We start from the raw sequence: 27,782 nt of genomic DNA, 5'->3' as shown, positions 1-27,782 counted from the left end.
TTCAGTTCTGGCTGCACACAAAAGCATAACTCCACATTGGCAGGGATGTGCAGCTGGCACCACACCAATGGCTACGCCTGATCAATATTCTCTCTGTAGATATCCTACTTCTGTCTGCAAAGGGGACCAACGACCCAAGAACGCTCACACGCATCTCTAGAGATAACTTCTACTCCATACGCACAGACTAACGTCTTCTCCTGTTGTTCAAAGAGAAAAGAGCAACTGCATCTCCATCTGCAATAGGAAGTGCTGGAGTGTACTAGGCTATGAATCCAGCCTCTGAATGTTAATTAACACAGACTATCCTGGAGAGCAGAGTCAGATATTTCAGAAAACTTGAGCTCAGAAGTACAAATCAGCCTTTAGAATTAGTTATTTGCTTAATTCCCATTTTTCTTCTCACTCCACAGTGGCACTACACTGTTAGGAATAATATTTTAAGTATCTAAGCTGCAAATTCTTCTTTAAGGAGCCAGATGTTCAAAATCCAGCACAGCAATGCCCAGCATTACCACATCTGCACTTGTGTTGAACTGTCTTGTGAAAGCACCCACTCAAGACGGACCAGCAAACCTGAGTGTGGATCAGGAACCGAAAAATCAGTCCAGTGGTTCACCGTGAAGTAATTTTCCTGTCAGGTCGCTCCTTTAGTAACTCATCCTCATTGCTCACACCATTATCTGTATTTTTCAGCACACTACTCATAGTCCTATAACACAGCTGTGATGCTGCACAGGGAAGCTCATGGTCCAAACCCAACTTTACCTTTGGATCAGCAGTCAGCAGCTTGAATGCTTGATACACTTGTGCTTCTTTCACGCCTCCACCGAGATCCAAGAAGTTGGCTGGCCTTCCACCGTTCAGGGATATTATATCACAAGTTGCCATTGCAAGTCCAGCTCCATTGACTGCAATTGTAAACATAAAGAGCTTATATTTCACATAAAACTGAAAAGTCTTATATAGACTGAAAAGGCTTAAAACATATCAGCACAGCACGTAACACGTCTCAAAACATTACATAAATATCTATTTCTGAAGTGGGTCAGTACCTATTCAATGATATCTAATGCAACAAATTATCCAAAATCTGGTACATACACACCAACATTTAGGTCCTTATCACTGTATCGATTTTAGGACTTAGATGTGCACTTCCCCATAAGCGTGGATGAGCACTGGAATTATAATTGTGGAAATGCAAAAACTTCTGATTTAAAACCAAACCAAACTACACAAAAACTTCTGAGAACAGCGACTGCACCACGAGACTTGAAAGCCAAGTTGACTCCTTAGTCTCCCCTCCCAGCACTCTGATAGCAGTAGATGATGTTTTCTATTACTGTAAACCAAACTATTAAAGTTTGAGGACAGATGCTCCTGAAACTGCCTTTTACTTTGTATTTACACCTGTACAGAAGCATTCCCACGGGCACGAACATCCTCTAAGCTAGGAAAAGTAGATGAGAATTATTTGTCCCCAGTAAGTTTGTCCTGCTGGACAAAGTAAAGCTTCTGTGTCACCTGTAATTCAACAGTGCTAAAAATAATGTTGTAGTGTTGCCAATTATAGTTTGGGTATTTGTTTTTTGAAGATTTGGTTGGTTGGGTTCTTTTTAATTGAGATTTAAGTCTCACTGTCACTTACTGAATCAACTGCAACACGTTATCAGCATCTTCTAGATCGGTAGTTAGAGTATATATCCAAGCAATGTAAATGATGGACATTTTCTCACCAAGCTGAGATAGAATGCCTAATTCAATTAGATCCATAAGAAAATGCACTGGCTAAAAGAATTGGTACAAAATGAAAACTACTTAGAGCATAGCCAACTTTTTTATTTAGCTCTCATAAACACAAGAGTAATTTCTACTCTACAGAAATTTCAGGAAAATAAAAATCCCCTGTATTTTCCTTTTAACAACCAAGCAATTTCCTTAGCAGCTTGCTTTAAAGGGAAATGGGGTTCAATATTCAACTGTAAGTGGGAATATCAAGTTTTTTGCACACATCTTAAGTAACACAGTCTCATTTTTGAAAATTGTTTGAAATTTGATGGCTTTTCTTGTTTTCTTTTAATTATTAGAAAGACCAATTGCATCAGCTTAAAAATTCAGAACATAGAAACCCCGCAGGCTGCCCCCTTTGCCTGCCTCCTCTCTGACACCACTTGTGTCCCGTTCATCCGCTGCAGCCTTCGCCACAGCTCAAACATCATTTTAGTTACACTCCTGCAAGAACTTGTGGAAGGACAGACAACCTCAGCAAAACAGACTGAAATACTGTCAAGGGTGGACTGAATGTCAAAACACAACCAAAGTCTATGCACCGAACAACCATCAACTTGTCTTCAAACATCTTTTGGATTTATTTGTTCTTACCAAAGCACGCAATATTTCCATCCAGCCCTATATATTTTAAGTCATACTTGGCAGCTTCGTTCTCTATAGGCTCGTTTTCAGACTTGTCATCCATGGCAAATATTTCTTTTTGCCTAAATTCTGCGTTGTCATCAAAGTTGATCTTGGCATCGAAACAAACAACTAAAGAAAACAAAAATAAAACAACATACAGGCATTTAGAGCAAGTCAGAGCTCCTGAAATATATTGGGCACCTTTTCCTTTTATCACATCCTAAGGAAAGGTACAGCAAGCCCCTCCACACCACACACTGATCTGCCCTTGTCACAGATGATCTGTGTTTGCTTTAGACAAGATTGCCACAGCTTCTTATGATTGGCACAGGTGGTCTGCAGTAATTTCATAAGAGAATCTACTTTAAGCATTTTAAACGTATCACAGGTAACAGGTTAGCAAGCCAAAGCAAACTTTGGGAACATGCACTCATTTATAGTAGAGCAAAACAAACTGCTTTCCTTGGTCATATTTTTAATTGATAATGTTATCAGCGATCCATGCATTATTTCCCTAAAGATCTGAATTAAACCAACTTTAAGACAATGTACATTAAAAATGATCAAAAGATGACTTTTAAACAAAGAAAATTTAAAAAGTAAATGCAAACCCACTCATCAATATCAACATCCACTATGGTTGGAAAAACAAATTAAGAAGTAGCTAAATCTGGTTATATTAAATAACAGACAAACAACTAGCTAGTAGACATAATATTCACATAAAACCAGAAATGCATGTAGACTGAACTGGTTATTTGCCTATTTACTGACTCATTATTTCTCTGGGTTTGCATAAGCAAACACCTCATTAGATTACAGTGTTTTAAGTAAATGCAAAACTATAATACTTCTCATTTCGCTATTTAAGTAATTTGACTAGTACTATATTCAGATTATAATTACTTTCTGAAGTATAATAGATTTCTCAAAGCAAACCAGCCAGATTTAAGTGCCTTTAAATGCTGCATCCAGAAAAATCTGACAGTTTTTAATTCCTGCAGTGTTTTGATTCATATTGAAACACATCCATGGGAGGCATGGACATGCTCATGAGCATTGTACACATCTCTGCAATTACAAAGACAAGTTTTAGTCTTCGATATAGATATTCATAAATTAAAATAACGAATCACAATCTTGTTTTGGTGGACAAATACCTCCTTTTTAATTGACAATTGCTTAACTTGGGAGGAAATATCTGAGCAAACAGCAAACAAAAATAAATAGGAGATTCTCAACTGTATGTCTTGATTTGCACTGGGTTTTCTTGGCTTGGTTTTCCGGTGTTGCTGGGGTTTTTTAAACTACATTTGATTTGCAACCAATACCAGATTAAATTAAAACAGGATCAAATGTAGTGTCAGCGACTGCAGCTTCAACTCATGAGCGTTTGTGTATAATAAATCTCTCTTGGAAGAGTCTAGACTTCACCTGGTCAATCATCACGTGGGAATCTGCCTAAAGCAGAAACATCTGAAGTTCCTAATATACTTCTATGGTACTAGAGATGCTTTAATTTTTTTAAACAATGAAATAAGACCATTTTTCTTCAGACTTTCATTTCCTTAAATTGCTAAAACTACTCAAAGTTAGGGTAAAACTGCAGTTTCAGAGCTCTGTTTACCTTAGACACGACCATTCTCAATGTCACATTAACAGAATCTCATTTCTACAGAACATACAAAGTAGCAGGAAAACCACCTATTAATATTTATTAAACCATTTTCACCATCAAAAGCACATTGTTACATGCATGATAGATCATACAAATGATTTTTTTCTTCTAAACAAACACCAATGAAAGCTCCAACACTTCTATTCATGGAGTACCACTGTTGTTTTTGTTACCAGTATAGGATTTTTGTCATCTGCCAATTCAACAGCTTACGCTGAGAGCAAACAAAAGGAAAAACCCCAAAGAAATTGGCAGTTACAGGCTTCTGACCCAACAGTGTTAACAAAGCATTTGCTACAAAATTAAACAAAAGGAAATACAAACCACAATGTATTTTCTAATGGAAATTCGCACAAGTGAAAACCACAAAACTCAGCAAGAAATAAATCCATCTTAACAGTTACTTTGACAGGAATAATGGTCTTCATACAGAGACTTCTGTATTATCATTAGAAATCACAGCATTAAGCTACTCAAATGTTCTTCCATTTGTTTCATCTTTATTCTTCTTTAAGACATTTCAGATGGAGAAACTGCTAGCAAAAAAGAAATAAGCACAGGAAGACTTCTGTGTTCAGCTGCTGCTAAGATGGCTTGCACAGCTTGAAACCCACTTGGTTTCTTCTCCTCAGCTTCCTGGATGCAGAACACACGGGGAAAAACCTCCTAGAAAACAACATAAAAACTCCTACCATCCCTCAAATTAAGCCCTCCTCACTAAATATGCACAGTAATTCCAGAAAAGCAACGTTGGTAACTTAGCCAAATCAGTTCATTTTTTCCGCAGGGCTACACTATAGTGCTCCAGCAAGGGTGGTTCTTCAGGGCCCCCAATTTTGTTTCCTCTCATTCAAACTACCATTTCCATTTAAAATACAGTCTGCAATAGAACTACATGGGTCAACAGCAGGGCTTTTTGTCGCCCCCAGTGCACATGTCCCAAATTGCAGAAGAACCAATGGCGCTAGAGTTAGTTTTTGCCTTACATTTATTAAGATGAGTGAGGTTTTAAATGTAGAAACTATTGACTTAATGTGAACATGATTATGGTACTTCAACTGAGCTGGAAATGTGAGCGCAACGTGCTGCACAAGATTCTCAGATAGAAAGAGTTAAAGCATTTGGTGGGAATCATTCTCATGAGATAAACTCTGTCCAGAGAACTGAGGGAGTTTCTAAGTTCCAATTTAACCTGTAGGCATATCTTATAAAATTGGCTAAAAAAACCGGGAATTATCTTTGAGTATTCTTTATACACTTTTGTCAAGAAACACCCACCAGCGCTTCGCAATGTCAGACCTCTCTCAAATCACAAAATGATAGTGTAGGTCCTACTAGAAAGTCACTGCTGCAGCCTTTGACATTGAAGTCTCAGGTGGCTCCTCCTGAGCTCCACAACTTCTCACCTTTATCCATTTAAATTAAAGAGAAGAAATAAGAAGAGAGGGGGCATGAATACCATAAAATATTGGTGTTAGGAATGAATGCAAGGGTAAAAAATGGTCTGCCATCCCATCACATCCCAGTGAGGTGGTAACTGTGATCTACCTGGAATCAGCCCTACTCTGTTTCAATACACCACATCTTTCAATATATCATGTTTCAATGTACCACAGGCATCTTTAGTCTCTCTTCTCTTATGTCCAAGCTAATCAGACAAAAATGACAAATAAAAGGGTTTCAGTTGGATAACCAACCACTAGAATGACATGAGTGTTAACCTAGCTCCTTTTATTTACACTGTAGGTTGCACTAGGTTGCAGACTCATGCACTTAGGATTTTAACTTACCTGTACGATTACAAATGTAAAGTAACAAGTTTCTTTCTGAACAACCTCAGGAATTCTGGCAACATTAACAAAAAACTAAGACAAAACAAAACCAAGGAAAACCCAAGTTTGTACAAAGAGCAGAAGAGCAGAAAATGTTGCTGTTCCTTACCAAGCATAACATGTAGAAGCCGATACTTCCAGTATTTGGATGAAATAACAAAAGGAACTGAAATGTAAAATCTGCCATGGGAATATTCATGAATGTTGCTTAAATTACATTACAAAATGAAATTAATGCAAAGCTGCTGCTACAGCCTTCTATGCAATTTAATTTATAGTTTGCATAAACAAGGAATTATAATGCATTCATTTGTTTCCTTCAGTTTCTTACCTTGCCCTTCTGGAGTTTCACCAAAGGGATTCACTTCAACCTGAGTGGCATCAATTTTCAGGAAAAGATTATACAGCTTCTTAATTTGATCCGCTGCCTAAATTTGATCAAGTGATTTACAATTACCACACAGAAAAATAAAAGCTAATGTTTTCAAGGCAAAGGTAAACCATTATTGATAATATTTAATGTATTAAATGCCCACTAGCTCTAGATAATTACTGCTTTTATTTCTAGTTTCTTAATCGTGTTATAAAATACCTAAAATAGCTACAACGTAGCATTACGATACTGCAGCACATTTAGTAAATGTGCATTTAAAGACTACATGAACTGGAGATTTCCTACAAACTAAACAGCACAATTACTATTACAAGTTTAATTTGAAAAGTGCCTAACAGTTCATAATGACATATTCTCCAGTGTGCTGAGATCTAAGTCACATTCACATTAATCACTCTACATTCAGAAACCATCAAGCAGTACGTGCACATTAGTGACTTAAGAAAAAGAAATATGCACATTTCTCCTTCCGACATCACTCTGAAATATATTCTTGAAGAAATAATGTCAGAAGCAAGCTTGTTTACTCTCTACAAGATACTCTTGCTTGTTTCTTATTGCTCTTCGCCATCCATCTCTGTGACTGGGGCTGTGGCTGAAAGTATCGTGACCGACTCCTGACTTTCAAGTCTTTTGTTCTTACAACATCTTCCATTAATGGAACAACTTAAACAGCAGCTACATGAACATGCATTAAAAAATTCCCTTTGGTTCATTACACACTGACAACCTATTAGCTGAAGCACATTTGCAGATGAAGAAGTGCACTAATAAAGAACCATTCAAATTTGGTCCTTCATTACCAATCAGTTAACTGAAGTACACAAACCAAAAATCACGTAATTACAGAATATGAGGAGTTGGAAGGGACCTGGAAAGCTCCCCCAGTCCAACCCCTGCCAGAGCAGGATCACCAGAGCAGTCACACAGGAACACGACCAGGGCTTTGGGTGTCTCCAGACAAGGACACTCCACAACCTCTCTGGGCAGCCTGGGCCATGCTCTGCCACCCTCACACTGACAAAGTTTCTCCTCATCTTCAGCTTGAATCTCCTGTGCTCCAGCTTGGGACCATTGCCCCTTGTCCTGGCATTGGACATCCCAGAGCAGAGCCTGGCTCCTTCCTCCTGACACTCGCCCTTTCCAAATGGATCCCCATGAATGAGGGCACCCCTCAGTCTCCTCTGCTCCAAGCTCAAGAGCCCCAGCTCCCTCAGCTGCTCCTCATCAGGAGATGCTCCACTCCCTCCATCATCTTTGTGGGATATTCAGGACCTCTCCTAATAAGCAAAGTGAATGTGAATAAAAACCAGAAGTCAGCTTTCTCCCACATCATTCATAAGAAAATACTACGACTGGAAAGACTCAACCTCAGTGCTGTACTGCATCAGAAGGAACACGGTGAGGGATGTTCCTATCTCACTCTACTCAAGGCTGCACCTGGAGTGATGTGTCCAGTTTTGGGACCAACACATCTAAGACTCTTTAAAGAGTTTGGAGGCCTCATATAAATTGCTTACAAAGTCTTCCCTGCTCAAAAGTTAGTGGCTTTGACTAGAAAAATTAGCAGCCATAAATCTGCACCCACTAAAGCACCAGTTGCTTTGGCATGGACACTCTGGTTGGCAAACTACCCTAATACCACACGGGTACAGCTACCAACAGTGACGCTACGGAGGAATTCCCATTATGCAACCCCACATTGGTTCAGGGCAACCTGAAAAGCTGTTGTTGCCCTACACTGCTGTAATTTTAACAGATTTAACCAGAATTGTATAACTTTTTTAAGGGCGGCTATATCTTTCAGGCACCTCTCTGAATCAGGCAACTTAAATGTCAGCATTTCTCTTTCTCAGGGTCTGCAAGTACTGAGCCTCTTCAAGGTACAGCATAAAATCCCAACCTAGAAACAGTGAATGTATAAGTAAATACGAAGATCTGTCTGAATAAAAACTATGGCCCTATGCTTCAGTATATTTCTTTGAGTTGGTAGCACAGGGTAAGAAATGCATTCACTGCAGCATTATTTAAATGTATTGTTGAGAAGTCTGTATATTGCCGTTAATAATTAAGTACTAGAACTCTTCAAGGGTTGAAAGGTTCCACATAATGGTTCCTCCTCATTAGATATACAGCTAAATCTTCAAATGTGTGTTAATCAACCTAATGATTATGCATTTGTTAATTGCACGGTTGGGATAGAAAAATTAAAACTGCTGAATTAAAAATAAAGGAGTTCTAGAAAAATGACAGTTTGATACTATGGAGGAAAACCCAGGCAAAAGGAGCTTAAACAAGCTTTCTCTTCTCTGCAAAATGTTTCATAAAGGCAAAATATCTTGCATATTTGTGTACAGTATGGAATTCCAATACATATAGTAAAGAGATACTTCTACTTCTCTCCATATTAACAGTCAAATTTTCCAAAAAAGAGGTTTACCCACGTAATTCACTGAGCTCCAGTGGATTTCCAATGGGATCAAAAGAATCCCATGTGAGGTAACTGCAGGTTGTCATCAACTGCTCCACAGACCAGGGGATTTCACTTTGGAACAACAAGGACCTTATTCAAATTGCTAAAGCCTGATGACAATTATGGAGGTGCAATTTAGTATTTAAAACATCAAAATAGTATTGATCTAATGAACATTTAGCCTTCCATATCCATTTGGAAAATATTTATCGTATAGCTGGACTAAAATGTCTTCAGTGAAACCCAAGTGAGTAGATTCAGGTTACCTGCTGTTGTAAAGGTCCTTTGAATCCCAGATTTTTTGCCATCTGCAATGCCTGATGATCCTTTATGCCTTCAAAAATATCTATTTCCTCCTGTAACAATAATGTGCATAAATAGAACTAAATATTCAATCCGAATAGAGGCTTATAACTCCAAAAGGAAAACCCTTAGTATACATTTGCAAATTAGTAATTAAAGCATGGCTGTTTGCCAAAGTTCTCCGAGACTGAGGCTATAGCAGCTGCCTATAGGGTATGTTATAATTACCAAACCAACTATGAAACAGTCCTTCCAAAAACTATATAATTTTTCAGGGTGGCACGCTGACAAGACAATGTGACACCAGTTTTCACTTTTAATTACTGTACAGATGGCATTGACGAATCTTTAGTCTGTTGATTTTTATGACATCTTCTGGACTACTGTCAAGGCGATGGTGTCACTGCCCAGTAACACTGGGAAATTTACATAATTTTTAAATGCACATTAAATATTTTTTACAATTTTTTGGAATAATTACACTTGATTGTATCAATTATTTTCTCAGATGAATGACTTGTCTGCTCATTATCATACCATAGTAACGTAAAAAAACACTTAAGTGTAGTCATCGTTAAGAAAGCAACTATAACAGTAGGATTTCAGATGCAAAAGTCATCAAGGTACAAAGAAATAATTAATAACTCCGCCAATTAGAAAATAACAATCACAGAATCAGTAACCATATTGGTACTGACCATTTGTGAAAAAACTGTGTACCTCCCTGACAGTGAAACTCACTCATAAAACATTTCAGATATTAACATATCATGTACAAGCCAGATTGAAGCTCTTCTAAACCGAGCCAGAGACATAAACACTAACAAAATAAGATGCTAAACACGCTTCATTTATCTGCTTGGTGACAGGTCTGATCCCTATTTGGTGAAACACTATTTTTATGGTTCTCATTCTTTCCATACATAGAAGGAAAACTGGGATGAGCAAGGGGGAAAAATATTATTATTTTGGATAACTGTCAAAGAAACATTTTTGTCTAAAATAATTTAATTTAATCTAATTTTAATACCTTAAAGATAAGTTCCGGGCTAGTAACTGCAACTTCTTCTATGTCAACACCGCCCTGTGGACTGCCAACCATAACAGGTCCATTGCAGGCTCTGTCCATCAAAATTGCAAAGTATGTTTCCCTGGAAATATTCAGCGCTTCTGCAACCATCACCTAAAAATGAATACAGGGAAGAGGAAAGCAAGACAATAACAGCTCTTACTGGTCCATCTCGCTGGTGACATTTAATCTGAACACAGCACTGTTACCTTGAGGTGTCAAGAGTAGTGAGTGTCGTAAAATCTTTTGCAATGTAAAAAGCAATTAAAAAGTAACAGAGCCAGTGAAGGACAGCACTTCGCTCCACTGTGATCAAGCAGAGAACATTGTGGCGCACGTTTTCTGCTCTGCCTTAAAATGCAGCAGTTTGATACTTGCTAAAAAACCTTTGTTTCGTTACTTTCACAAGATATTACAACCTGGTGATTTTTTCCCGAAGAAATCCTCTCTCCCTACAATCAGAGTCTCCCCTGAAGCTGCTGTTCTCATTGGGGCACATAACAAGAAGTGGAAACCAGGAACACCCCCTTGTTGGGGTTTTTACCAAGGAGAGAATAGGACCTGCTGCCTCCACATTACCTTTCCATTGCCAATAAGTACTTCAACATGCTGCCCCCAGAAAAACTTGGGTCACGAGGGACTACAGTCTTGCAAATCACATCCATGTGAGAGGGTACATTGGTTTTCTGATGCATCACATCAGTAGCGCTGTTCTGCACCAGCAAAGCCTCAGGCTTAAGCTCTCTCCCTCGTTCAGACAGGAGGTCATCCTACTGTTCACATCTCAGCACTGAACTCCTGCCCTGCCTAAATATTTCCTAAGGAAATGGGTATACAGATAATTCTGCCATCCAGCTTTTTCCTTTCAGTTTAGAGAGAGAAGCAGATGTGCAACCTTCACATACTGGCACATTCTAGAAACAGAAAACTTTGTTTTTCCAAAGAGCTACTCATTTCTATTTATTAGTATAAACTACAGAGCCCTTGCATACCAATATGTGACAGATACTTCAGCATGCAACAAAAGGATGATTTAAAATCCTACATTTTGGGAATCTACAAGTACTTGCATTACAACTGGGGAGTTGGGGAATGGCCAGTATAAATTCTTGTTACAATTATTTCTCCCCTCACAATAACATACCATAGCCAAAGTCTTTTCCATTTCAGTATTACAGTAACTACATCTTCCTCTTGATCTGAACTGTCAGTTTTTGCAATAGTTTAACAACAGCCATTAAAGTAACTTCAGATATTAGGTAGTTTTTACACTTGGTAAAGGACTCACAAAACTATGTTTTGATACAAGAATATAAAATTCACCCAAATGTTCTTAATCTTAAAACAAATAAATCTACATATGACCATTGCTAATTGTTCCTTATGAACATAACAGCTGCCATCATCTCAGGTGCAAAGACTCTTCTGTTCTCCACCACAGTTTTGCTTTTCAACCTGGAAGTTACTTGAGCAGCCATCTCTGCAACTTTATCAGGATCACAGCTTCTCCTGACTACATTCAGCTGCATTCTCACTACCTCTCAATGGAAGTAGGAGAATCACCTCCGTGAGTTTAACATCATTTCAAAGGATGAAGCGTCAATGTCTTTCTAACGTGATCTGTTTATAAAGCGACAGCTTTGAACAATGATTATAGATGCAGATTATCACTCTGAATGAAACACAAGGTGAAATTCATTCTATCAGCCAGCAGTTCAAACTCCTTAGATTCGAGGGCCATGTATATACCTGCAGTCTTAAAACTCTGCCTACCCGGCAAGATGTGTTCCATCAAATACGTAGTCCTGGAGTTTTCACAGTTCAAGGACCATAAAAAAGAAAGATGCGCTATATTTTCACCCAAGTCGCTTTTTTGACATCCAGCTCTGGAGTACATAGGAAAGAATATACTTACCTTGTGTCAGGCTGTACCTCTTAACAGACCAGGAAAAAAAGTGAGAGACAAGGAATTAAATAAAGCCCTCTGTGCTTAGAATGGAAGGCAAGATGCTATTTCTTTATAGGGTTTTTTTTTCACTTGGAAGACATTTTCTTTATAGTATATTTGTTTCCCTCTACTTTTACCTTGCTTTACTCATAGAACATAGAATGGAATAAAGGAATAGTTCAAATAAGCGATTGTTGAGCAGCAAACTAAAGAAAATTAGGGGGAAAGAGACAACTAAGAATGTAGAAAACTACTGCACTACTTGAAAGCATCTGCCTATTTTAGGCTACTATAAAGGGATGCTAAAAGCCACCTTCAGAAACATAGCCCAGCTACCTGCCAAGATTTGCCAAATTAACAAGCAAAGATATGGAAAGCATCCTTGATTTGCTACTGTTCTTTTTACCTGCATGCACGCTTTCTCCTTCTTACATATCCTGCATCAAGGTATCTGAAAAACGTGAGTCAGTCGCTTTAGACACAGTCAAACAAAACCAGCTGCTCCTACTGGATCTGGTCTGAGATATTCAGAGTGTTTCCAGAGTGCTCAGGATAGGGCCAGACTTAGGATGGGAATGCACTCAACGAGCCTTGAGGAACACATTTACAAGCACAGCAGGTGGAAGTTGAGCTATTAAATCAGGTATCCTTTCAACTGCTACTTCTGACCCAAGTGGTTGTCCCTACTATTGCTAATTAACCATGTCAACACCGTCAAATACTTCTCTGTCTTAATTCACAAACCTATTGAAAGTCTATCTACTTTGTAGTAGGCAAGCTTATTGTAGAGTAAAAACTGTCAGGCTGTGCAACATCTCTCATTTCTTCCAACAAAACCCAGTCACTTTCCTTCACCATCCTTCCTGTTTGATGAAAATTGCTGTTCAAGGTCTTTAAATATTAATTGTTAAAGTCTTCCTAACATCTACATGACAAAACTAATGCAAATACATTAATGAACAGTTAAAGAGTAGTGAAATTGAATCTACAGGCTGTTAACTTTTCTCGTATTTTGTCTGTTTTGCGTATGATAAAGAACGTGAAGCATCATTATCTGTTTGCCACATCAGCTTTATATTTAAAGTGTCCTCGGGAAAAAGTCAATGTTCTTTAGAACCTCCTGATAACTTTAAACTTTCCTTCTTAAAACCAAATTATTATCTAAAAGTTTAAATGACACATCTAATTTCATGACGGCAACTATAACAGCTCTTTTATACTGAATCAAATATTCAAAATGTTAATTTTGTTATTGCTTGGAGAGAAAACACAGGTAGCAAATTCTCAGGTTGTCACGATAAGAGCAGACTGTCTTCTCAGATAACCAGGCTCTCCAAATTCCAGGCTGCCATAAGAGGATTTTATGTAAACTCACAAAATAGCTTCCAAGTTACAAGGGAACTGAGGAGATTGCTGTTTATTTAAGAAACATCAATCTAAAGAGGCACAAACATGCTTTAAATTCTGCAGCAGGTGCACGAGCTGAGAAAGCAAGCTGAAAACTCTATTTTCTGCTTCATAATTATTCTAATTGTAGAAAATTTTTATCTTTTATCCCTTCCTTACAAATAGATGTAAAAGGTAGGACACTTCCACTCCTTAATTTGACACTAGCTTGTTTGTCTTGCAGAAAGTGACTTAATAGCTGCTTTCCTTCTGAAAGACATTTCTTACCTATTCATTTAAAACTCAAAATTTCCAGAACACCAAGAAGTTTAAAAACCGTAAGACCTAAAAATATGGCTCTTCTTTTCTTCATGTTCTGCAGTTTTCTTTAAGTATATGTACACACACACATTTTTACATACACATACAGAGTATATGACTTGGAACAGAGCAAAAATGCCTGCTATTGATTCTCAACTTCCTCACTGCTCTTAGCAATCTCAGAGTCTGTCTAGCATTTTCTGACTATACCCACTGCATTGAATGGCATCTCAGACATACCTAAACTCCTACTGTTAATCACATTACTTTGGTTTGCCCCTTGATTAAAGTTTCCTCATTGACATTGTAGTCCTGATGCTACAAACCTGAATGCCTCCACTCCTTTAACTGCTTTGAAGATCCTAAAGTGAATTAAGTTTGGAAAATATTAATGCTTTTAAAAGACATTAATTTTTCTGGGGGATAGTCTTTTGATGACCTAGATGCGTAATTTTAAACTTGCTTTTTTCATTCTCTAACAAGCAATGGAAATAATCTTTAGCACACCATTGGCCAAACTGGTATGGAATTAATTAATTTCAAACAGGGTGTATGCTCTTCCATAAAATACCAAGAATAAAGACCCCAAAACCGAAAATATTAATTCATTACCTTATTTGTGTGTAATGAAGATGTGAATCGGTCTAGGGCTTTTAAAAGCCAACTTTAAAATCAGAATGGATTGTCTATAGTAATAGGTGATCTCCCAGTGAAAAGCATCCCACCGGTTTATCATGCATCAATATTAAAATATTTGCAAGCTGTGTCCCAAAAAGTTTCCACGTAACTCTACAGAAAAGGAAAAATACACAGCCTGTATACTTTTCTGTACCACCAAAATAAATATTTGAAGTTCAGTAATGCAAACCTCACCTTAAACCTCACATGTGCCCTAGCTGCTGATTCTTGACCACTGTTTTCTCACACAAACAATGTGTGGATGGGGAGGAAAGCAATTACAAGTTAAATCTTCTGTAGCTCTTCTATCCGTGGTACAAAATCATCTTAATATAAATCCTTTGAATAATCCATTTCAAAAAACCCAACACCCATACCTTTCTTCCATTTCTATCGATTTCAAAGAAAACTAGAAGTTTCATTTTCAGAACTGAATACGTACACGTATGAACAGACTTGCACTCAGACAAAGGAGTGAAATTTCCTGTGCTGATGTATTCAAAAAAGATCAACTAGGGCAAAAGAATAAAACCAAAGAATTTATAAAAGAAAGCTGCTTTTACAATACAAATTTTTCAAAGCTGAGTGCCTTAATATGGGAAATGTATATTCTTTTTTATATCCTTGGTATTATCACTATCTCTGACAGACATGTCTTAATGGTAATACTGTTCTTTCTTTTTAATATCTAGCACTTCTTTTTACCAACAACCATGAGGAGTGATGGTAATCTGCAATGCTTGTTCCCCAAGAGAAGAACAGCCTGAGCGCCTTCCTCCAGCCCTCGTTAGACAGCATCTTTCCAGACAGGTGTTGCCCTTCTCTGCTAATACACCAAGCTGTTCCCAACATATTAAAAGTGAACTGCAGCTCTTTTCAGCTCATGTCAAATTATCTCCTGGCATTAAATACAGTGTGGCTCTTGACTGCTTACCTGTATGAAGATCCTTAGCTCCATAAAACAAAGCAAGGGATAAAAATACATATAGTAGGCAGGCAATTGCTAGGATTTCCTGACTTAGAAAGTGTTACTAAAGTCAAGGGGACTCTTGCTGAAGGGCTGTCTGTACTTCTGTTATTTAGGTCAATACAGAGCAATACATTTATGCGGAAGTGAAACCTGGCACCTTGCAGTATGCAGAGTCACAGGTAAATGAATTATCATCTATTAGCTCAACCACTACCATATCCACATCTTACTCCACCTGCAAGAAGTTAGGAAGAATGTACTTTTAGACACTTTTTTATTTTATTTTATTTTAATTGAGATAATCCTCATGTAAAGTCATCTGCACTATCTTTAATAACAGCTGCCCAAAGCTGATGATGAACAAAACATGGATAACATTATTACTAGAGGTCATCATGTATATATTATTTCTCTAAGCAGAACATCAATAAGCATGTACCGTTAATGATACATAAAGTTTTGCTAGCATTTAGTGTCTCTGTGATGAGGGATGAAGCTGTGACAAAGGATTCCTTTCAACACAGGCAGCAAAACTGAATTCATTTTTCCACCACTGAAACTGATAGACAAAACACATACACACAAAGAAAGGAAAAGTAACAGTATTAATACAAACTTGCAGCTGTACGCAGCCCTCAACTTTCAAGAGGCAGAACTCTTACCTTTTTAACTGTCACACCGTCCTTCGGAGTTTGCTTTGTGGACAGATTGTACCCAATCATCTGTTTGGCAAGCTGTTCAACGATCTTGGGGCTACAAACAAAGGGAAAAGGTTCATTTATTGAAAGATATTAAAATAAACAGACAGATAGCTATTGCAAACAGTTTTAATACTACAACAGGAGCCATTTATTTATGCTTTTTCAATTTTAAAGACTTACTCTTTAGTTAGATGAACTCCTCCTTTCAATCCACTGTTGAAAACACCTTTTCCTCTCCCTCCAGCCAGGATCTGTGCCTTCAGAACAATTTCCTTTGCCTCTGTAAAAGAAAAACATTGCTATTCTATCGTGTGCCATTTATTGAGCTTGTCGGTGTACATTTAGAAAGCATTTCCAGATTAAACTCTTTAAAGAAACAATGAGGAGTTGTTCACAACTTCTGAGCAATAAAACAAGAGTCAATTCAACATTTTTATACAGCAACCTCGCACAGAAAAATTTTCAAGGAAGTTATTAGCCGAATAAATATGTCATTATTTAGATCACAATAATCCTATTAATGCTACACTGCCTGCACAACAAACCATATAACCAGCATACACTTTGACGGCTTACAATCTGGCATGGCTTTTAAAACACGAATCAGATCATGGGTTGTCTTGAATGCACAACAAACAAACGCTCATCACGGAAAATGAAGCCTATTCCTTGCTCTGAACACACATAAGCAAAGTTATGGATGTGGTCCTAGGAGAAAAAAATCCCATCTCCAAAGGGCAGGAGAGTGCAGAGCAAGGGCAGCAGCTGTGCAAACACGTCCATCTGTTCGTGAGGCATCGCTCGAATCGCTGCAATGGGAGTGCAACAGCAGCTTAGTGATGAAGAAGTGCAGCAAGACACAGTGACAAAAGTCATTGCACCATGACCTGCGTTCTGAACAGGAGCAATCCTGATGCACTTACAGAGTAAAACAGGGGTGAAGGGGGAAAGGAAATAAAAATCACTTATGATCCTGCAGCTCCATGGACCACAGCAGCTTCTGCAACCATAAAGACCCTCCAGGTGCCTGTAAGATGTTTATGAACACTGAATATTGTCACTTCGCACATTTATCATAATAATGCCAGGTACTTTGCAAAGTCTGAGATCCTAGGATTAACAAATCACTAAGCGGTGCCTAGGAAAGGCTGACTTTGTTATCCTTTTGTGATTGAGTCAATTCCCTCTGGAGTCTGTGGAAATCTCTGATTTCAGTGATGTTTGGGTTAGGTCACACCTTGAATCACAATATTATATTGTCTGCAATAAAACATGAGAATTCATCATTAAATTGACAGATTTACTGCTTCAGTGGCACAGAGGATACAGATACTTTCATTCCAACAAACACAGGCTTTCAAGGCTCATATTATGTTAAAATATTTTACAGAGGACTAAATATAAGTTTGGAGGTGTGGCTCTTTTTGGTGCAGACCAGCTCTGACACAGCATCGTTTCAAAGTTCCAGTATAAGACGTTTCAGCAACTAGAACAAAGTTGGATCTTGGGATAGAGTAAATATTATGAAATAAACACTCTATTTCCTGTGTTAATACAGAAACCCATTTTGACTATAGCTATTGGCAGTACTCTAATAAGAGATGCCCGATTTCCAAGCTTCTCAGGCAAAATTCCTCCACATACATAATTTTGAACCTTAAAAGCACTCTCCTTGAAAATATTTCACACATTCCAACATATTCATGTACTGAGCTCCTAATTATTAATGCCACTGCAAGGCAGATAAGAAGGAAATTTAAATGCAACAAAAAGTTTCATATCAAGTGTTTCCTAAGTACACAAATTACTAAGATGAATTAAAAATATAAATCACTTTCCAACCTGTAGCAGCAAATGCTAAAATCAAAATAGCTGAAGAATCCAATATTGTATTGTTAATAGGTGCTGCAAGCATTTAATTAGATTGGTTTTAGGTGCCAGCCATCCCAATAGTGTGAGTTTTGATTGTCAGTGATATGCTGTATCAATCATGTGAGCGATCGTCACCCTCACTCCTAGCCAGCACGCTCCACAAGTGCTGATTATCTTCATTTGGCCACAATAAATGAAGTTAGAGAAAGGAATTAACGTGCACATTTTTATAATCCACTGGAGGACTCTCAAGGCAATACGGTAACTTCAGAAACACCGTAACGAACACCCTAGAAATAGAATAACCCTGGGAAGATCAGAGCTGCAGAACTGATCAATCCAGCGGCTCAGCAAAGCACTGTGAGTTCTTCTTGCCCTGGCAAGTGTTTTAATTCAATAGCTATTTGCCCAAGCTTTGTAAAATGAAATAAACCACCCAGATCTTATTTTTACCAGGCTTGACCATTCAGTACTCACCAAGTTGATTCACTACTTCATGTCACCATTGAGATCCCATTTCTATAAATGCTTACACAAAGTTTCTATCCTATCTCCTGCCTAAATTCCCAAATTATATTACGAAACACTACCACAAAATAGAAATATGGTTTTAGCTGGAATATATGAAGTGATTCACCTTCACTCATAGGCTCTAATAAAAATAAATAAATAATCTAAAAAGCAGTATGCTAAGCCAGTATTAAACCCATTAAAACCGAAAAGCTGTCATTCCTTTCCATCAGCACCCTTCCAAACTGCCGTAGTAACACTAGAAACATGCTTAAGCAGGGCTTTAAAGTTACAAACACTGGATTTGAAGGGAACCTGGCACAAGCAACATGTCCTCACACCACCATAAAGTATAATGCAACATTTTCAGCAGCACTGCATCAGTTAATTAAGGCTTCAATGAACTTCTGTTTGTGTCCTCTGACTGACAAGCCTTTGTGTAAATTAAATAAAATAAAAACCAGAACCCAAAACCCAACAAACCCAAATAACAACAGACTGCTTCTTAAGTGTGCATAGATGACTTTTTTCTGTCACAGATTAAAACTTTTCTTTATCATTCAAAACAATGCAAAAAAAGACTGCTTTTAAGTGTTGCTAATTTAGCAGCAAATAGCCACAAACTGCTCCATGCAGATTAATGACGCATTGCTGGTAACAGCATGTGTTCTTAACTAATTATAACTTGAATATATTAATATCTCAGGCTCAATAGTTTATTCACTGAATTTTCTATTTGCCTTTTTTACATTAATGTGCAGACAGACATGAACATTTCCAAAGGATCCTTTAAAAAAATTGGAGCAAAATACAGCTTGTCCCTAAGTCAGATGCCAATAAATAAGCAAGACCTTTAGCCCTCAGAAAGTCCTCAGAGTTTAAAACTTCACAGCTCTAACTGGGTCTAACCTCATTTCTAAAAAACCCTGAATCTAATCACATAGGAAAAAAGCCTTAAGTACTTTTCCTTTAAATAAATTCAGATGTTTCAGCAGAACAGAATGTAGCACTCCGAGGGACAAGCATCCTGTGCACTGCATTCGACAACACATCCCCTTCCCTTCAGTCAGTGAATACGAATGGCAGTGATACTCCTTGCCATTGTAATGGGCTCAGTTCTATAATGAAAGCCTATTTAAAATCAATAAAATCAGTCCTGCTTTGGGGAGCTATGATTACTCTGGTCCACTGGTACTGCTAGCAGCAAAAATGAACAGCTTGTTCTCAGCCCACTGCTGTGTATATTTAACTACTGAATTCTTGATTGTGAAACAATATCCTGAGAACCAGAGCTCTGCCTGTTACAGGGTATGCTAATTTATTACCTGTGAACAACTTTCCATTATTATTGATACGACTGTGCGATCACAAATTAGGCGTGTTAACAATTACATCCAAATGTGCTGTAGCTTATAAAAAATAAACTACTGTAAAGAACAGACAATGTAAGACCACACAGTATTAGGCTTTGCTCTTGTCTCCTTATGAACAAAAGATTTCCTAACAGAGAGTACTCGGGACTGCTTTGGCAAGGAATCCTGCACTACAGAATTAGAGCACGGGACTGAAAGGCAGGAGGTCTCATACGAAATCCTAATGACATTTCTGTCTCACCATGCGACTTCCAGCAGTTCGGCTTCCCTATCTGCAGGGGCTCCATGAAAATTAATTAGCGTCTGCACCTCTTAAAAATGCAGAGGCTGATTCAGTGTTTCAACAGTGTATTTTTGCCCCAGTGTAAAGCAAGTGATTACAGGACAGGAAAAGGGCTGACTCCAAACCCTGGCAGCACCACAAGTACAGCGGCAGCAGCAAAGAGTCACTGGCAAACGGGTCAATCTCCCTTGTAATGAGCTTAGGACACAGTGCAAAATAGATGGAAGCATCCTCACGTCATGAGAGCAGTGCAACGAAAACAAGCTGAGGATATGCCAAATCCTCACACAATGTCTCCTTACTGACCCAAACATGAGCACAAACAGTTAATGAACACCAGAGCTGCTCCCACAAAGGGGCAGGCATTAAGACTCTTCCATCCTTCAGTGCACACAGGACCACCCAGCCCAGTGTGGCTGGGCACACATTAACTACTTTCAAGAACCTCGCTGGTCATTAAACTGTGCTTGATGAGCAGAGCTCCTCAGCACACCCTCCTTCTCAGGGTACTGAGGGAGCTAGAAAGGGTACATGAATCCACAGCCAGCTCCAAACTCTCCACCTAAACCAAGAGGAAAAGGCCAATCTAATGATGCCTTTACCTGGTAAGACTCCTCTGAGGAACACAGACCACTGTCATGCTTGGACATCTGCAGTTTTAGGCTTCCCTTTGGCCAGCCAAGCTTTACTCGCCATCTTTTTCATGGTTGTCTTGAACATTACTCCACTAAGGAGTGGCTGGGACTCGACCAATTCCACCTCCCAATCACCTGCACTAGGCACCAATTTCCTAAAACAGAACAGTAAATTCAGTGCTTTTCAGCACAAGGATTTTCCCCCACTTTGTTTTATAATTTAGCTTTCATAACATGGGAGTTGAGGAAAACACGGCAGACATTTCAGACGTTATCTGACAGCAATTATACTTCATTTTTGATAGCACAAGAACTATAAGGATATCAACAAAACCCAGAACGCCTACGTGCCCTTCCTTCTTCAGTTTCCTCAGCAGTGTTGATACAAAAACACAAATGCTTGTGTCCTGTAAGTGGTCTGGATAACCTCTCCCAAACTGCACCTCTACAGCTCAGAGCTCGTCTTCATGAGGTTCCCCTTACAAGCCCTGAAAGGGACAAGTTTGGGTTGGCTTGGTTGTTGGGTTGTTTTATTTTTACCCACCTCTAGCTGATCCAACAGTAAGGAAACCCACTTTTTGGGGTCTTATCTGTCCTGTTCTATTGATGTTGCTTGCTTCTTTCTTGTTTTAATGCCACTGCAACCATCTGAGTTTCTAGCTTCCCTTTGGCAAAGACTGGCTATAATTTAATTTTCCAAATTTCAGCTCTCTTGTTATACTGCTCAGGAAAGATCCTGTCAAGTGCTTATTACTTTTTAACGATACTGCTGTCCAGAGACACTCTGGTATACTTACTTCAGCACAAGAAAGAAGGGAGAAGAATAAAAGCTGCAAGGAAGATCACAATAAGCATAATACAATAATAAAAGTGGTAATAAAGCCTAATTCCCACATTGAACACTGAATCTTAAAAGTTGCTGTAAAAACATTTCACATTTGGGTCTTTTTACATGAACTGCTCTGAAACCTGAGCCAAGGAGCAAGGATTGCTCCCACTTCCACTGCTCCCCGTCTTCGAGAGCTCCGAGGCTGCAGAGTCTGAGCCAGTTCCCACGCTCTGCCAAGCAAGCAGATTGAGATGGGAAAAAGAAGCTGTCCACAAGCAGATACCTCCCACATCTACCAAACTATTGCTGTGCCTAAAGGTCTTCAGAATGAAGTTAAACAATTAATTTTTCTCCCCTTTAATTTTACTTTAAAGTCCCTTCCTCTGTTATTTTCATTCTTCTGCTCTGTAACACCAAAACAAATTATGTTCTTACATGCCTAGTTTCTGCAACCTTTGCTTTTCAGACTAGTTTAGAATTAAAGTTAAATAAATCATCCTTTTATAACTCCATACTTTTCAATATATTGTATATTTATGGCTAGATTATAAGCCTCATTAAAATCTATAATGATAAATTAGTCAGCCTCTTGATTCTGTCACTTCTGTTATTAATTGCTTTCATAACCATTACTATACACTTCACCGGTGATAAAAACTTTAAAGCTAGATAAAATCAGCAAAGCTAAAGCTCACTCTTAATATTGCACTCCTAAACCTTCTCAGAGTAGAAGTAATAAAGTATTCACACGTCCTACATTTAAGTTAAACCTGATAAATTACTTATACAACAAAAGGAGCCTCACTAGACTCAGCAGCATCCCTATAATGCACAGAAAAATATGCACATTAAGGCAAGGATGAAAAAAAATTGTTCGTTGTATGTGCTTATTTAAAACTCTATGGAATACCTTATTTCTGGTATTCGCCAGCCTTATAGAGTTTCTCTTTTCAACCTAAATTCTCATTAATTTTTATGTAATTTCCTCTGTAACAGACACAGGGTTTAGAAAAACCAGAACTTGCCACATTTGCTTAGAGACTGAAGAGGAGACATGGTTTGAAAACCAGTCGGGAGGGGAATAAGGTCTTCATTTGGTGGAGGAGCACTGAAGCCTCATGATAAACGAGCAAAAGCTTTTTCTGATGGCTCTTGGGCAATATCCACTTGATCGGTAAAGCAGAGAAGGCCACTTTCTGTCATCTGCAACAGCAACCTGGCATCTGGCAGCAAGTGGAGTAGGAAATACTGAAGAGAATGGGAAAATTCATACAAACTGATACTGTGTTCTTCCATTGTTATACTCACCAATTTCACTCTTGCCATTTTAGAGTTCATAATATTCTAATATGCCCAAGACAATATTATTTTTCTCCTCTTCTGGTGATTTCACTTGAAGAGATCGTAACAGCAAGCAAGGACTACTTTGCCTTGTGTATGAGTTGTGATCCCTATAACCTGACACTACCACAGAGCTTTCTCAAGATAATCTACCATGCACTGAGAAAACTGGGCATGCAAAATTTGGTTTGGTAGACTTGTTTTACTTAGAAATATAAAATACACAGATACATCACAAGACTTGCTTTCTGAAACCAATGTCATTTAAAATCTGACAGTTTAACAGAGTTGTAGAAAGTAATTTCTCTCCATCCTTCCCTTTTCTCTAAGCTACAAAAAAAAAGTTATAGTGAAAGGAGTATACTGTCAGTTTTCTTTGCATGTTTACCTTGTAAAGCTTACACAGATTACAAGTTTTCCTTGCCAAAACATACTGCAAACTCTTTTTTTACTAAAACATATTTCAAAGTTAGCAGACTCAACTGTGTCCTAAATTCCTGATTGAATACCACAACACCATTTGTTTTAATGCAGCTTAGAGAACAGGTTTTGTGCAATCTGTAGTGTTGAAGTCAAGCAGTCACTAAGCACAAACACTGATCTCACCCCTTGCTGCAACAATACCCACACCTGCTTTCCTGGAGCCCTTTCAAAATTTCATCCTTTGTGACAATTATAATTTTTTTATCCATTACTGGCCTGTGGAGATGGTTTTGAGTGTAGAAAATATAAAAAATGTTCCCCAGTTTATGTTATTTTTTTCATAATTCACTTTTAAGCAGAAAAGAGTTGTTGTAGTAGATGATATTTTCAAACATGGAGCACAAAATAAGAAACCTAAGCAAGAAACTAGGGAATTCACATGGTGAAAAAGCAAGTAAACATGCAGAGAGTAAAGACAACTGCAACGTTACCACCATTATTTAAGAAGAGTTAACAAATTCACAATGTAATATATGTGGTAGGTGAATCCTGTTCAAGTATAGACCTGGTAATTAGACTTTGCCAAGCGCAGTCAGTCTTTACATACTGATTTGCTATATGCAGCAAGGTCCTGAAAAAAACAGCATTAAAGAAGATTGCTTGAAAGAGTCCAGTGTAGAACCACAAAGATGATGGAGGGAGTGGAGCATCTCCTGCTGAGGAGCGGCTGAGGGAGCTGGGGCTCTTGAGCTTGGAGCAGAGGAGACTGAGGGGTGTCCTCATTCATGGGGATCAATTTGGAAAGGGCGAGTGTCAGGAGGAAGGAGCCAGGCTCTGCTCTGGGATATCCAATGTCAGGGCAAGGGGCAATGGTCCCAAGCTGGAGCACAGGAGGTTCAAGCTGAAGATGAGGACAAACTTTGTCAGTGTGAGGGTGGCAGAGCATGGCCCAGGCTGCCCAGAGAGGTTGTGGAGTCTCCTTGTCTGGAGACACCCAAAGCCCTGGCCGTGTTCCTGTGTGAGTGCTCTGGTGATCCTGCTCTGGCAGGGGTTGGACTGGGGGAGCTTTCCAGGTCCCTTCCAACTCCTCATATTCTGTGATTCTGTGAAGAGGGCAAAGCTACAAGAAATCTGGTGCACATCACACAGCGGTGGCTGGGCACACAATCAACAGCCTGCAGAAGCAGAAGAAATAGGCCATGTGCTAAAAGGGAGGCGTCTGAAGGTGGAGCAGCTTTAGATCTGATTTCTACAAAATTTCTGCCAATACTAGAGCAGCACTAAGTCCCTCCAAAGGGTTTCACCATCTCTGACTGTCTGGTAAATCCCAGGACAAACTGACCTGATACTCCAACATCTGCATGCACCACTCAGTGTCAGGAGACCTCCCTGCTTCCACGGTACTCAACACCACACCAGCAATGGCCATTTCTCCTCTTTATGATAATTTAGTGACACAATACTGATGTTTTCATCAAGCAGGTAGTTCTATCTACTAAATTTTAAGCTTAAACTAATGCCAGCTTGGCATCTGAGTACATGCATAAATATTTCCCTGAGTGGGGCTTTGACATATTTCATCAAAGATTTCTTAATGAAGCTCCAAATCTAAAGCTCTTCTGCAGTTCGCATTTTTACCCAAAGCGATGAAAATTCTGAACAGCTCTTAGCTGAAAATTTACATTTTTAGCAAAATTAACATTTCCCTCCCAGAGACAATTACCATTAAACAATTCTGCTCTACTTCTTAGCCTTATATCCCTTAATTTTTTGTTTCTATGTGTAGGGCTGCATTAGATACCACACATTTTGCTGTTCAGACCACAGACAAATCAATCCACACCAAAACTAGAACCATGCAAAAGAATAGAAAATCTGGCAGCATTCTGATCTGAATCAAGCCCAGCAGTATCAAAAGTCCTGGAATAGTCCAGTTCATGATCCACACTAGGTGGCAGAATCACAGAATATGAGGAGTTGGAAGAGACCTGGAAAGCTCCCCCAGTCCAACGCCTGCCAGAGCAGGATCACCAGAGCAGTCACACAGGAACATGGCCAGGGCTTTGGGTGTCTCCAGACAAGGAGACTCCACAACCTCTCTGGGCAGCCTGGGCCATGCTCTGGCACCCTCACACTGACAAAGTTTGTCCTCATGTTCAGCTTGAACCTCCTGTGCTCCAGCTTGGGACCATTGCCCCTTGTCCTGGCATTGGACATCCCAGAGCAGAGCCTGGCTCCTTCCTCCTGACACTCGCCCTTTCCAAATGGATCCCCATGAATGAGGGCACCCCTCAGTCTCCTCTGCTCCAAGCTCAAGAGCCCCAGCTCCTTCAGCCGCTCCTCATCAGGAGATGCTCCACTCCCTCCATCATCTTTGTGGAAATAAGTACTAAGTTTTCCCTGTATTGCTAAAATAGTTTATTGACTTATGGATAGGAATTACTTACTTAAAAGAGGACATTTTTAAGAACACAGTATTTGCTACTCAAATGCAGTCTCATTTACTGAGGTATTTTCTATTTGAAGAAGAAAAGAAAATCAGAGTCCATAATGAAGACAAACACTATCTCATTTTAAGGACATGAGCTTTTTCCAGCATAGCTTCTATCAGACATCTGATAGCAGGTGTAAAAACCAGATGGAGAAGTAAAATCCAGTAACAGAGATGCTAGGCAGAGGCCTTGCACAAGGCTATGTGATGTTTAAGTTCTTTTGCAGATATAAGTGGGACTTAAATGAGGAACCAGTACAGCTTTGAGCATCTAGAATAGCAATGAATTTCACCCAGAGAGAAAAGAAAACCCAAGAAGAAAATGATCTGAATTGTTTCTGGTGCATCACTCTTGTCCAGTGGAGGTTAACTCAGAGACTTCTGGGCAAAATCTCATTTATTTCTAGAGCTCCAGATCCAGAAATCAGAGCTCCCCTGGTTTGAAACAACAAAAGCTCACCACAGAAAGGTTTAAAGATGACATGAGACAACGGAATACATACAGAAATGGAGAAGTATCCATTTAAAACATACAGCCACTGCAACCAGAATAATAAGTATATTTATTCCTGGATATATTTTCCAGCACAGTTTGCTTAAAATCCTTCTAAGGATGACTGACGTTAGTGTACATGGCATCTAGCTTTTCACTTCATAAAAAGTCCTACTGAATTAAGTAGTACAGAAAGAAATATTTTAGTCCTCTGGCAACTGGTAAATATTAACCACTGCGGGCAGATGAAGTTTTGTATGTGGTAAGAACAACAGTTTATAACTTAATGTCAAATAATACCAGTAATACACTAAGCACAACTAACGAGGACATGCTATCATCCTCCTCTTGTTTTTGTTTACTCATCACATATGTAAAACAGAAGCAATTGCCAAAATCATCTCATACTGGGAAAAGGTTCAGAGGAGATCCATTATAGGAATCTGGTAATATTTAATTCAATATTTCAGACTTAATTGTTCCATAAAAAGCACGTCTCACTGATCTATAGTATGCTGGTAAATTTAGATGTAAAGCTAAAAACATTTTGTGTAGAAGATAAAGTGTCAAATCTTTATTACCTGAACGTTCTTTTTACGGCTTCAGAAAGTAAAGCAACCTGTACAATTCCTTCACATGCATGGAGTACGCCAAGACATTCAACATAAAACCCTTCAGAATGCATCCCTGCCAATATTAATTAGCCTTCTAAGAAAAACAGCTTCCTGTTGGATATTTTTTCTACATTTCTTTTCTGTTCTGTGATATTTTTCTTAATATCATACCATCTGCAGACACTTTTCAAAAACATCGGAGAAAGGCAATTTAGGGAATGTTCCAGATAAGGCAAAAAAAGTAAAAGTCCCACTGTGCTTTTCATAGCTGGGTAATTTTTACAGTCTTTCATCTTGGCAATTTCTTCTTTTGAACACAATGGTATTAAAAGTCCTCAGTTTTGACTGTTTGGTGGATATAAGATAATGTAAACTTTACTGATTCGGCTCTGAAGACTCACTGCATATTAGGAGAGGTTAAGATAAAAAAAACCTTGAGTTTTAAGTTGCTACCACTACTCATTGAACATAAGCCACAAAAGAGCCACAAGCTTGCAACAACTCATTTGGGTGGACAAAACAAGGTTCCTTCATTATGAAGGAAAAAGTAATAAATGGGAAAAAATGGGACACTTTTATCCCAAGATGAGCCTTTAATTCATGAATCTAGCAGAAAATATTCATGATTCAGATCACACTGTAAAGCAGTTGTCAAACTATACATTGTATACTCAATTTTAACCACTGGCTTGTTAGCTAAGCCATTCACAACCATGCATCATACACAGCTTTTCTTCTTCTCTCAGT

At 38.6% G+C, this 27,782-nt stretch overlaps 1 protein-coding gene across 1 annotated transcript in view; it reads right to left on the bottom strand.

Annotated features, from left to right (window-relative positions):
* Nucleotides 1-768: 768 nt before the first annotated feature.
* SUCLG2 (succinate-CoA ligase, GDP-forming, beta subunit) overlaps nucleotides 769-27,782 on the bottom strand; it is a gene marked incomplete at both ends in the record, with an annotated part of 47,748 nt that continues 20,734 nt past the window's right edge. The window contains 7 exons of the mRNA XM_010192595.1: nucleotides 769-911; nucleotides 2,386-2,547; nucleotides 6,260-6,356; nucleotides 9,062-9,151; nucleotides 10,129-10,281; nucleotides 16,133-16,223; nucleotides 16,352-16,451. Coding sequence (XP_010190897.1) covers nucleotides 769-911; nucleotides 2,386-2,547; nucleotides 6,260-6,356; nucleotides 9,062-9,151; nucleotides 10,129-10,281; nucleotides 16,133-16,223; nucleotides 16,352-16,451 — 836 coding nt within the window. The remainder of the gene's footprint in view (nucleotides 912-2,385; nucleotides 2,548-6,259; nucleotides 6,357-9,061; nucleotides 9,152-10,128; nucleotides 10,282-16,132; nucleotides 16,224-16,351; nucleotides 16,452-27,782) is intronic.

The sequence above is a fragment of the Mesitornis unicolor genome, unplaced genomic scaffold (genome assembly GCF_000695765.1).
Source record: "Mesitornis unicolor isolate BGI_N332 unplaced genomic scaffold, ASM69576v1 scaffold52650, whole genome shotgun sequence".
In the NCBI taxonomy this organism is placed as follows: Eukaryota; Metazoa; Chordata; class Aves; order Mesitornithiformes; family Mesitornithidae; genus Mesitornis; species Mesitornis unicolor.
This window is presented reverse-complemented; position numbering and strand designations above follow the sequence as displayed.